This window comes from Spea bombifrons, chromosome 7, assembly GCF_027358695.1.
Source record: "Spea bombifrons isolate aSpeBom1 chromosome 7, aSpeBom1.2.pri, whole genome shotgun sequence".
NCBI classification, from domain to species: Eukaryota; Metazoa; Chordata; class Amphibia; order Anura; family Pelobatidae; genus Spea; species Spea bombifrons.
Genome location: NC_071093.1, coordinates 27,926,992 through 27,940,249, shown reverse-complemented (window position 1 = coordinate 27,940,249; position 13,258 = coordinate 27,926,992). Strand labels below are relative to the sequence as shown.

The 13,258-nt window shown below is 36.8% G+C and overlaps 1 protein-coding gene across 6 annotated transcripts in view; it reads left to right on the top strand.

The window, feature by feature from the left end:
- Positions 1-13,258, top strand: part of MYO1B (myosin IB) — an 83,929-nt gene that overhangs the window by 48,819 nt on the left and 21,852 nt on the right. For all 6 annotated transcript variants that reach the window (XM_053471845.1, XM_053471840.1, XM_053471846.1 and 3 more), the window contains exons 10-16: positions 315-462; positions 1,895-2,013; positions 2,686-2,772; positions 3,341-3,406; positions 6,896-7,000; positions 11,801-11,863; positions 12,621-12,821. In XM_053471845.1, coding sequence (XP_053327820.1) covers positions 315-462; positions 1,895-2,013; positions 2,686-2,772; positions 3,341-3,406; positions 6,896-7,000; positions 11,801-11,863; positions 12,621-12,821 — 789 coding nt within the window. The remainder of the gene's footprint in view (positions 1-314; positions 463-1,894; positions 2,014-2,685; positions 2,773-3,340; positions 3,407-6,895; positions 7,001-11,800; positions 11,864-12,620; positions 12,822-13,258) is intronic.

Genomic DNA, 13,258 nt, shown 5'->3' with positions numbered 1-13,258 from the left:
CTTGGATGCTCTCTCACAATGGCTCCCTACCGCCTCCATGTCTCCACTGTCTCCATGTTCTCTGTTTGTTCTTTCTATTTCCTCAACAGGATGGAGCCCGTTTGTTGTGGAAATACTACACCTTGTCAGAATAAAGCAGGGCTGCACTTTTTCTGAGAGACTGTGTGTGTGTGTGTGTGTGTGTGTGTGTGTGTGTGTGTGTGTGTGTCCAAGAGAGTGTGGCAATTAGATTTGTTTCCAAATGAGAAAAAAACCCTCTGGAGATTATTATACTGATGTTAACATTGATAATGGTCTCTTTTTTTTCCTTTCAGAATGCTATGCAGATAGTTGGGTTTTTGGACCATGAAACACAGTCTGTCCTGGCAATAGTGGCTGCAGTACTAAAACTGGGAAATATTGAGTTTAAGCCAGAATCTCGAGTCAATGGCCTGGACGAAAGTAAAGTCAAAGATAAAAATGGTAAAATTCAAAATGGTCGATATGACTCTTGTGTTAGTTGTCTCCATTAGTACAGTTTAGGACACAGTGAGGCTGAACATATGTGGAGATCGCAGGTGTCAATGTCTGTTCAGCTACACGCAAAAGGCCCTAACCTTTGCTGCTATTAGCATAAGAGGGTAAAACAAATATATTGTACACACGCACACACACTAAATGAGCACACCAAGGATTGTTACTGAGGTTCAGGAGAGTTTATTCACTTTTTAGCAGGTATCAAAACAAACTTGACATTTCAGCCCCTGTGGAATGTTGCACATGTTTTAGATGCAGAGCCAATGGTAGCTGTAATGTTAATGCCATAGAATTCACATGACTTTTCCTCAGCATTAAGTTGCTCCATTGCTTCAGAGGAAGCTGGCTCAGGCAGCCTTTGGAGGGGAAGTGAGGAGAAAGGAGGTGAGTTTAGGACAAGGAAGTCATTTGTTATGCAAGGACTGCCCCGTCTGCTAATAGAGCTTTTCCAAATCTGTCTGATTACACTGAGAAACCGATAGCACACACCATAATCTACCTGAATAAATATATTCAATCACATTATAGCTGGTGTGTTATGGACACATTTTCTTCCTCATGAAGTTCGTAGCTATTACAAATTAATGTCCACATTGCAGTTTCTTCAGATTTTTTTTTACTTGGCCCTGTTTCTCAAAACTTGATTTGTGTACCTGGTTTGCAGACGTTTGCTTTTGACTATTTTTCGCATGGAATATGTACTCAAAAGTATGTCTGCACTGCAAGTCTTGTCTCCACATTGTTGTGATTAGTGTTTAGCAATGTTCTCTGGCATAAACGTCTCTTTACGTACTAGAATAGACTGGTTCTCGCTATTGAACTCTGTATGGGTAAAAAACATACTGAGAGGATACTCAAGGATCATGTGCTTCACAGATGGCAATGTAGATGTTTCACAAGCTATCTCTTTGAGACTGGAGTGGTACCTTTATTTTTCCTAGAACTCTAGCCAATGTAAATATGACTTAAAGGACCATGATGATATCACAGATGTTTTACTAAATACTTGATGCAACATTATGATCAATATTTGTTTTGCCTTGTTCATTTATTGATTGACGGCCATGGTCAACAACAAAGGGACAGCATGAGTAATTGACTGGTGGTCTTTTCGCCCCAGTCAGGGATTGCCTACCTTTCCTCCCCAACTCTGTGCCTTTCTGTCAGAAGTTGTAGCATGGTCACAAAAAATGTGAGAGGGAAATGAAATAAAAAAAAAAAAAAAAAAGGCACCACATAACTTCTGATGGAAAGGCCATTTTATTATCAGAGTTTGTGCCCAAGTCGAAGATAAATCTGACTATACCTTGTGTGATCCATCTGAAATATGTCTTGATAATGGGCATGGCTTTAAGATTTTGTTAACCCTGATTTATAGAGCTGAAAGAGATTTGCGAGTTGATGGGCATCGAGCAAACCGTGCTAGAAAGAGCATTTAGTTTCCGGACTGTGGAAGCCAAACAGGAAAAAGTATCCACAACGCTTAATGTTGCTCAGGTGAGTCTTTGTTAAAGTGTAAAATGGATCTCCGGTGCAAAGCCGGATCAGTAGATGGCAGCAGTGACCATCTTTGTAGTGAACATGTTTTTGTTAGTAATGTTTTTTTTATATGAATCTATCCCAACAGATAACTGGCATTACTTTGGTGTTTGAAGAAGAAAAACAGGAATGGTGTCTTTAACAAAAATATGCACATTTTCTTTTCAAATTTTAAAAGCCCAAGCATTTTTGTTAAAGGAGTCATTGTCGTTGAATGTATTCTTTCTGGGACTCAAACAAGTAACCGTTTGTAATGAGTGAGCTGTTCACAGCAAAAGAAAAAAATATAAAAAACAATCTGGAGACTGTCGTCCTATTTCTTCCGCTCTAAGAAAGTCCCTATTCTGTTGTGTGTTAAGTGAATACATTGTTCATTTCCACAACCCCTACCAGGATACAATTCTTATTTTAATTGATAGGGGTCATAATTAAAGATGGGGAAAGATATATTTGTTTTCAACTCTTTAGAGCCTGATATGAGCTTATGACGCATTGGATTGTGCTTCCTTTCTTGCCCAGAACAAAATGCTATTTCACTGTTGAAATGAACAGCTTTATGTTGGTCTGTACTGAGAAACCTGTAGAACATGTTTTACACATTCATGCTAATTTATTGTTCCTGACACACAGGCCTACTACGCACGTGATGCTCTGGCTAAGAACATGTACAGCAGGTTGTTTTCATGGCTTGTCCAAAGAATAAATGAGAGCATAAAGGTACCAGTAGTTATTTGATTATCCTTTCCAAGTCACTATAACCATTTTAATGTTCTGTTTTATGCCTCTGAATAGGAAACAAACCTTATATTCGTGTCAAAATGTTCCTTGTCATTTTTAATGATCATTTTCCTATTGTAACAGTTCTGCAAAACCCACTGAAGTGTTGTAAATAACTGAAATGTATGCATCGGCCTTTATTTTGCAGATTGTATTAACGTATATTAGCTGCCTCTGCATCTCAGATGTTCATGGCTGGAGAAGCCATCAGTTCAGTATCAAAAAAAAACCCAACATATTTTATTGTGGAAATATCTTGTACTTTATGTGAACAATCAACAATACAGGGCCAGGATTTGATCCCTTGTACATTTAGGCAGATATTAAGCAGACAGTGGGTTTTAAGCTCTGAATTTGAGGCCAATACTAGTTTGGAACAAGCGTAAAATAGCGGGCAAATAAATGCCGAGCACTTGCTTTTTTTCCTTTGAGATGGCAAGTTTAAATTTGTTACAAAGTTTGTGTTTTGGCATCTGTTTCTAATATAAACATTTTTTTATTTTGCAAGGCACAAAGTAAAGTAAGGAAGAAGGTGATGGGTGTTCTGGATATTTATGGTTTTGAGATTTTTGAGGTAAGACCACTTTCTGCAAAACTGCGCAATTAAGGACTGCGAGTGGTTATTGCTGAATCATGAATACTAAGAATATATATATATTACTAAGATCTGCATTCTCCACCAGATTCTGTAACGGCCAGCAGAAAGTGACTAAATGAAATACCTGCTTGTTTGAATTTGAAATGAAAGACGTAGCAATGACCATTGCAGTTTCCTTTGCTTCTGAAAGTGCCAAGTGCCTTTCCTTTTTGCTGCAATGAGCACCCGAGTCTATCAGAGAGTGTACGCAAATGCCCATATAATCACTACTGGCAAATCATGATGCCTCCTATTTGTTTATTGTTTCTCCTATTCTTATCTCTTTCTTTTGTGTGTGCATATTTATATCTGTTTGATATATCACAAAAATATATTCTGGCTGACTTATTTGCCATATTTAAGAAACCACCGTGCTTGGAGAAATAAAGATATAGGTCATTACACCTTTTTATGTATGTTTGGAGTTCAGACCTTTCTTAGTAAGTAGGCTGTTCTCCAGGCGCCTATAACTATATAATGACCATCCCACGCGCAGTCCTGTAGCCTTCTAGAAATGCATCCATGTTTAAAATCCCTTACTATATTAGTCTCCACCGCTTCTGCCAGGTGGCTGTTCCACTTATCAGCCACCCTCTCAGTAAAGTATAACTTCTTTACATTACATTTAGCCTCTTACTCTCTAGCTTTTAGATCATGACCTCCTAACATTTCTCATTTTTTTTTAAATAAACTCTTCCAGTGTTTGGTAAATCAATGTATTCCTTTCGATCCCTCTCTTCTCTCCTGCAAGCTATATATATATGTATAGATCTTTGTCTTTCCCGATCTTTCACATATACATGTGTTAAGTACATTTACATATGCGTTAAGTATAACTTAAGATTTTGATGATTAAACTAGTTTTGCCACTACTAAAACTCTTAGTAACGTTAATAATTAATGCTAAAAGCTTTGAACCTGGAGCCCTTTCATTGAGAAGTACTAGACCCTCCAAAATAAATTTAAGAAAGCAGATATTCACTCTATACTCTGTGATTCAGTGGGGGTATCTTATTTCCTCCTATCTGCCTTTCCTCTTTAATTTAGCCGTGTGACTAAGTTCTGGCTCCGGTCCTGCTAGAATTAGCTGTGTGTGCATACTTGCTGAAATGAATGTGTGTAGGGTGAAGTGGAGGCAGCAGGCGTATGTCAGCATAAATGATTCTTCAACTGTGCTGAGCAAGGCAGATGACAACAAGTACAACATCATCTTTTTCCCTGTAAACTAAGAACAAGACCAGCTTTTGTTGCTTACTTCTCAGTGCTTCATCACAGCTGACAACAGTAGATGGCAGGGGCTCCATAACCCTCCTGAAACATGGTCACTTCATTTACAATACATACAATAAAATACATTATTTTGGATCATAAAATAAACCAAAATATTAGCGATCAAATTAAGTGACACGTGTAAAAGGATTTTAAACAGAAATTTATTGTAAAATGACCCTTGAATATTTTACTTGAAATTAAAAAAAAAATCTCTTGGTAAAAAGGACTTTAGGCAACATTGGGACCACGACTGGTTCTTTTTGTTGTTTGCTATAGTTATTGTGTTTAACACGTATAGAACAAGGCTACTGTGCCTTTTAGGGCAGCTTTATTACTGGGCTTTTCCCCAGACAGGGGTATTTTATATTGAATTGAGATAATTGAGCAGGTGAGTGAGAGGACACCAACAAAAACCCCCTAGTTATTTTTACTTTCTTCATAGATCAATGTGTGTAATTAGTCTGCCTGCTTTGGGAAACAAACCTCTTAGCTACCTAATAAAAATGTATAACACATACGGAAAAGTAAAAATGATCAATTATGGTTTAGGCCATTTTCAGTTATATTGACGATGAACTCTCAATGGATTAGCAAAACTGTGGATAGATTTCATGTTTTGAAGATGTTCTGTAAGTTACTGCTTTTTTAAGTGTTATACATTTGGCATTTAAAAAGTAGCTGGATTTTTTAGTGGTTTTGGATCAAATTTTGATGTCTTGATCCATCCATCTCTCTGTAAACAAATGTTTCCAACATTAGAATGTCAGAAGCACATAATGGAAAACAAATTCAACTGTTCAAGGGTTGGGAAGGGCAGGGCCTTAGATATTTCACATATCTTTCTAATTTTCCCACCATTGCTTTTTTTATTAAGCATATCGGCGTATTTTAGTTTTTCAACATTTCCGTAATATATATATATATTATACTACAGTAAACTAACACCACAATACCATAGTCCATGACATCATATCTTTATTTTGCCATTTTACTACGCATTGGCTTTTTATAGCAATTTCATCCCACCCTGTAAAGTACCTTTTGCCGACAAATTGGCGTCATGTAATCAGGGGTTTCGCACTTTTGACCTAAACTCCAACCCGTGTTTGCCCATGCATTATTTTAATTTGATTTCATTATTGACTTCTGTATGCCTGGTCTCCACACTGTAATGGCTAGATATGGTTGTTTCTTTATTACTGCTCAGTATCTTTGAACTGACTGTACTGACTGTACTTTTTGTGGATTTCCGCTTTTTACCCAGAACTCCGTAAGTATCACATTCGATGCAGTGAGCGTTCTTTGCATGCTTCGTGTAAACTAAACCAGCTTCAGTGAGTTCTAATGCTAGCTGAACTTTTGATGCATTGTTTAGAACGAGACCTCTTTAGTTTAACTTCTGCTTTCTTCCTTATGTACTTTATGTACTTTTTTTTTTTTTTTTTGGCCGCTCTTGATGAGCTGTGTGTTTCCAGGCTTAGTTTCTGTTTCCATAAATGGTTTTATTTTGCGGTGGCTTTTAATGTACAGTAATGCTAAGCTCTGCTTAAATATCCTACCATCCATATAAATGTTTATGTAGTATTTTGTATCTAAAGTATTATGTGAAGTTAGAAAAGTTCTTGTCTGCACATGTATTCAGACAGCAGCCTTGCACAGTATGTTCATTTGTATACTTTTTTTTTTTTTGCATGGAATAATTTAGGAGAAAAAAAAACATTAAAAGAAAAACTTGTTTGAAATGGTTGGCAGCAACATGAAATGTGCTGCTAAGATAGAAAACCCTATATTAAGTACCTTTTAATGTTAAGAGAACTTCTAAAGTATGGCCCCAGAAGCAGTGTTTGAAGCTGGCCCTGTGAGGTCACATACATGCAACCCATTAAAAGGAAAGAAGGCTGAGCAGACGGAATCACAAAATATTTTAGCCACTAAATTCACAGATTGAAAACTATGACTCGCTTAGAGAATTAAATGGATCTTATCTATATCAGTAGATATTACCTAGGACTAAACATTCTTGTAGTAGCAAATTTGATCTATATATTTATGAACCAAAATCATTAATCTGATTGGCTAATAAGGGAGTAAAATGTTTAAAAGATTTTGTGTTGTAGGGAATTGGGATTAACTGTCTCTCTGATATGTTTCTAGGAAAACAGCTTTGAACAGTTTATCATAAACTATTGTAATGAGAAGCTGCAGCAGATCTTCATTGAGCTAACGCTTAAGGAGGAGCAAGAAGAATACATTCGTGAGGTAACGTGCTTAATGTTATTATCTCGGCACCTTATAGCTATCAATTGAAGTAATATTTAGACTTTGTTATGTCAAACGTGGTTCCGGAGGAGTCAAATATGGCCTGCCAGACTCTAACTTCTATGCTTCTTTGCACTAGAATTTTTATTAACTTGACCCCTGTTGAATTTTTGCTTGGCAAAGTGGTAACCATAAAGCAATGTAATGGGACTGTCCTGCTGTCAGGCGCAGAATTGTCCATTTTACAGTGCCCCCAGAACGTGTGACTAGTCCTCAGTAACCTTTGATGGTCCAATATATTACTGTCACTGCATTGCTAAACGAAATGATCAGACATACCAAACTTATTGATTTTTAACAAGAATTCAAAACTGTTATTGTTGGTGTTTTGTGAACAAATGGGCTTCCAAATGAAGTATGGATGGCATTCATATATATCTGATTGTTTTACTTTTTATATGTTCCTAAAAGGTAACATGCTGCAGGAAAATTAAATGTATATTTTTGCCAACCACATTTCTCATATTCGAAGAGCCTAAAACCTTTTCAGAATAGTGGTGTTGCTGTCATACATTGTGCCATCCTATGTATTCTGAAACTTGCACAGTAGTTGTCAGTACTGTTTGTGTATCCATACTAGATACTAGACTTGTGCATTCTTAGTCGGGCGAAACATGAAGATGAACATGGTGGCGGCAAAACGTGTACAAAGATTAAGACATCTAGCCTACCTTATCTACGCAGCATCGCAGGGGTTAACGGGAGCTGAAATCCATAGGTTCGCCGTCGGGAGTTAAAGGGTCATGCAGCAGCTTGGCCGGATGAGACCACTGGTCTCCCCGCTCCAAGAGTTAAAGGTCTGTACCAGCGATGTTCAGGTGCACTTCATTTGTTGATGGCAGAGGAGGCCCCTGCCGGCGACCAATAGAGTAACTTGTACAGACTTTTAAAATCCTGGCGCCAAGCTGCTGCGTAGTGCGTACCGCATTAACCCCGTATTGAAAAATGGCAAAAAATGGAGAAAAATGAATCTGAAGAATGTACACAAATATTCGCACATAGGAACAGGCGAATATTCGTGGAATACGAAGATTTTTTTTTTTCTCACGAACACAAAGTGTTGGCCGGCACCCAAGTTTACTAGATATATGGATTCTGGAGCAGTTTTATTTCTTCTGTTTTTCAGCTAGTTTTTTACCTTCCTGTACAACCTATAGCTATTTTGCAATGGGTCCAAGCATGACAAATTACTTTTTATTTCACGTTAAAAAGAGAACATCTAAAGCAGATTTTTTATTCCAAGAAATATGGAAGAGATTTAACACATTTAATGCAGATGTTTCATTAGAATGCCTAACCATATGGCATTTTTAAATGGTTATAAACCTGTAGTATGTGGGGGGGGGGAAGAGTGCAAGGTTATTAGCTTGAATATTAAACTTCCTACAATAACATTTGAGTTTTCACTTCAAGTAGATAAAACCTAAATAATAATGAAACATTTTGTGAATTTAATTATAATACAGATGGTTAGGATTTTTTTTTTTTTGCAATAGACTTTATAAAATGTGTTTAAGTGATGTAATATGATGATGTCACATTCTTAAGTCTGACCTTCATGGACCAGTAAGGGCCCAAAGCAGTTCCTAATAAGCTAGCACATCTATGAACCAGCCCTGTATTCACATTTTTACAGATTCAGGAAGAACTTGTTTTCATAAATGAAACAAGGACTTGGCATAAAACTACCCGGAAGCCCATCTGGCAGCTAAGCTTACACGATGATCGTATATTTGCCTGGCATACTTTAATGACTCATTAAGTGGTTGAGGGAGTGCAGTACTTAAGGCCATTTTTATAGCTTACGTCATTGTCTAGAAATGCATAATATCTATAACATGTATGTTTTAAATGGTTGTAATTTAAACTGTTACTTCATACTGCAAAACATACAATTCCTGTCTGAACACTTTTTACAGTGCACCTTTTTGGGTGCTTGATTTCTTATGTAGAATTGATGAGCCCATCAGGATGTAATTTCTTTTTTATGTGATCTTTTGCATTTTGCAAGTTAATATGGTAATACCCAATTTATATTCTTTCTATAATGTTCAGTAAGAATTCTCTCATCCTTTCTCTACTAAAATATTGAGTGACTATTCAAAGAGCCCGTTAACTATTCAAAAAGCATGTTAATGAATATGGATGATATTAAAGTCCTAGATGAAAACAGTATAGTCTACGTAGAAATGTATGACAATATATTTCTGGTAAGGAGGTAATACAACGCCATTTACAAATTTCAATAAAATTTCAGGAAATTTTCAGGAAAGCAGATGGTCATGTGACAGGACTTGGCCACCAAGCTGTTATTCCAACTACAGGTCATTAATCATTTACACAGACAAACGAATAGGAGATATTTAAATATATTTTGTAGCAGCTGGGGCAGCTCAGGAACCAGCCGCTGATTTATCTAGCATCTCTGGGGCTTTGGGAGTAAATGTAGTCAAAATTATAAAAGGGACCTTATGCCAGGAGTTTCTAGAGGTGTTGAGAACAGCAAGACATCCCTCGATTTTGTGTTACATCCCATCCAATACTACTGGATTAGCTTCTAGATTCATCTTTAATATTGGATGAAATAAGAACTTTAATAATTGCAAGCTTAAGCTTTGTCTCTAGACTGTACATATTAATACGTGGAAATGTGTATTGTTATGGGATTCAAATGTCCGTATTAGACTGTTATTTTTTCATGCCCCAAAACAGGATTTTGTATCAGAAAAAACATGCAAATGGAGCTTATAAAATATGCAATGTAAATAAAAATGGTGTAGTTTACAAAACATACACTGTTCTTGTAGGTGATAAAATATATGTAAAGGTCAAATGAAGCAATAGCAAATGACAAAATACTCTAAATGCCCAATAACAAAACTCCTAAAAAGGTAAATATGTGTGAGAGCGAGAGGCCTTCCAGTGCAACAAAAAAGCCCCTCTCCAGGAGTTATTTTCAATGCTATCTTGAAATTGTGCTTAAAATAAAAAGAAAAAAGGTTTTGTTTCTGAAAATACTTATACCTAGAGTAGGGTCCTAGGAAGATGTTTTGGAAAAGTCTGACTTAAATGTGCTCTTAAATGTGTTTGTATTCTGTTCTAGAGTAGCTCTAGTGTAGAGTAACACTCTAAATACTTAATCTCCTCGCCGTAAGAACTGTACGCGTTCCAAGATTCCTAGTTCTAGAACAGGTACATTTTATTTGTTTTCTAAAGAAAGTGGTTTCAATACTGCATGCAATACTTTAATGTTTTTGAACAAATTTTCAAGGTTATCAGTGACATATCTTGACAGCCGGGCCTTTAGTGATGCAGGCTCGTGTCAGACGAAAGGACCTTTGCATGTAAATGAACAGGTTTTCCTTCATTGCAACAGGAAATGTTTTTATAAGTCTACTCTTAAAATACTTAAAAATGCCATATTCTGTTTTATCAGCAAAATACTATTGGTGAATTGAGATGGAGTGGCAGATTAGTCCTTGGTACTGGTGAAACTCGGTCGGATTTCACCTTTTTAGAATGCATTTACTATTTAATGAATAAATCATAATAAGTAATTGTAAAGATTGTGCCATTTTGCAATATGTACCATTATTTACGTACATTTTTATTTCTGGAATGCCACCAGGTAGTGTATACGTCACTCATTTCACGTGGTATTGTATAGTGAGCACATTAAGTGCCGGAGGTATGCAAAAAATTACTGGACAAACAAGGAGTAAGCAAATTAAAAATATAAGAATTCTATACTTTGATTACACTTAAAAAATTAAATTTGCATGCATGTATTTATATATCGGCATGTAAAATGGCCTTAAGTAATAAAATTGAAAAAAATAGGATGAGAGTTTGTGACTACTAAAAGAACAAAATAGTTCTGTTGTATTAAATTACCGAAATAGTTAATAGAGACAGAAGTCTGTTTGTTTTTTTTTGTCTGCAATAATAAAATGCCTGAGGCAATTTAGATGCATTTGAGTCCCACTATACATTTAGACCATTCATTGTTTTATTGGTTACTGCCCTTCCATGTTTTATGTATCCGTTTACAGTATTGCATGTATAATAATGTATCTTCATACAGAGTATTGTCCACGTGGTCTTGAACAATCGCCATCCTCTTGCAGCACCCAAATTGAATACATTGTTCTTTGTGGGCATTGGTCATTTGCTTCACCAAATTGAATACCACATAAGTCCCTGCATTGTTTGAATCCAAAAATATATTATTGTTTTTCAGTTAAGCATTGTGTCTCATGTTAAAAACCATGCAGTAGGTTGACATTTAAAGCCAGAACAGTAGGAGTGTCTGATGTTCTTGAAATTGGAGAAGTATATACAAAGCACTGGTGACCTTAAAGCTTACGGCCTAAATGTTTGGCTCTGCTCCATTAAAGTGCATGGGAATGTGATACAGATCAGGGAATGGAATGAAGACCAAGTCTGGAAGTTGTTCAGGGGCATCCATTTTGCAATTGATGAACGGATACCGCATTTCTGAGTTTATTAGATGTTAACCAGTTCAGTGTCAAACCCGTTGAGTGGTATGTTGCTTTGCCGTGTTAATGGTCCCGGCAGCAACAGTGAGAGAGTCTATGTGAAGAGGCAGGCAGCTTAATGAATGAGGATACATTGTAAAAACATCCCTCAGGAGATGTAATAGGATATTTGACCACTGTTTCATTTCCTGTCTATAGCGTTCTGCAATTTAACTGTTTCTTTTCCTTCCTCCCTTAATAGGGCATTGAGTGGACCCATATTGAATACTTCAATAATGCTGTCATTTGCGATTTGATAGAAAATGTAAGTACACAATAAAAGCGTTAATATGCACAGGACACTTTTTTTTTAGCAATGTTGCATGGGTCTGGTACCACAGTAAACAAAAGCTGAAGCAACAAAAAGATTACCAAACAGATTTTTGTAGAATAAATGGTGAATAGAAATCGAGTTAGAGGCGCTTCTTCGCTAAAGTAGTAGTTGGCAGCATAGTTTGTGTATCGACTTGCTTACTCCGCTATGCATCTTGAAAGGCCAACATTGGCTAATATTCTCCACCGTGAGGACTAAATAGTTTAGGGGACAAAGCTGTTTTAAGGAAATTCCACTGAATTCAACAATGCCTTAAACAGGGCCAAACAGGCTTTCACAATGAGTCTTACATTATACTTTGTGAGGTAAGGGAGTTGAAACTCTCCCGTGAACATCTACTTTAGTAAGTTAGCCCCACAGTGTAAATACTTCTTAAATTTATTGTAGACACCCGCTGGGTGATCATGGAATTGCAGTAAAAGCATGCACAAACTGGCTTAGAATCAGAGGCCCAGGAGATAACACTGATTTATGTACACATTTTACAGGGCCAGCCAAACAAAAGTACAGTCAAGCATCTGAAATAGAATGCTCTTACAAACTGTCCTGCTTTCTAAGGTTTTCTTGATGTAATCCTGGACCTTCTCTTATAGAAAGTGGAAAAGTTTAATCTGCTTGCCGTGTGCACTTTGCCTTAGTAATAGGAATTATGCATTGAGAACAAATATTTATCTTACTCAATCTGTAGAATCAGAATGGAATTATAGCCATGCTGGATGAAGAATGTCTCCGTCCTGGCACAGTTACGGATGATACTTTCTTGGAGAAGCTGAACCAAGTCTGTGCCACTCATCAGCATTTTGAGAGCAGAATGAGCAAGTGCTCGCGTTTCCTGAACGATACGTCTCTACCGCACTGCTGCTTCCGAATCCAGCATTACGCTGGCAAGGTACCTCTCGGAACAAGCCTTAGGGCAATGTCTCTTCGTCATGTGTTGGCTTACGAACTTACCAGTACAGCACTGCTCACCTAATTAAACATTTATAACTGAATTATTTCTATATAAAAGCTGAACTTGTTTTAAACTTCTGGTTTTGACAATGCGGTAATTAAGGACATATTCACAAATCTTGAAGCATTATAGAATATTAAGTTAGTGCCGTGAGTTGTCTAACAAGTGACTTCTTCCCCATAAAAAAGTACATTTGGGACATTGCTAAATAAATATTGAAGTGTGGCTTATTGAACATGGCTTATAGTCAGTGTTGCCTAAAAAAAAGGACAAACAAAATCCGTCTTGGCTCCATCAAAGCAGAATAATTCTTGTTCAGCATCTTTTAATCGCAGATGACAAATCCATACATACCCTTTCGGTAAAAAAAGTAG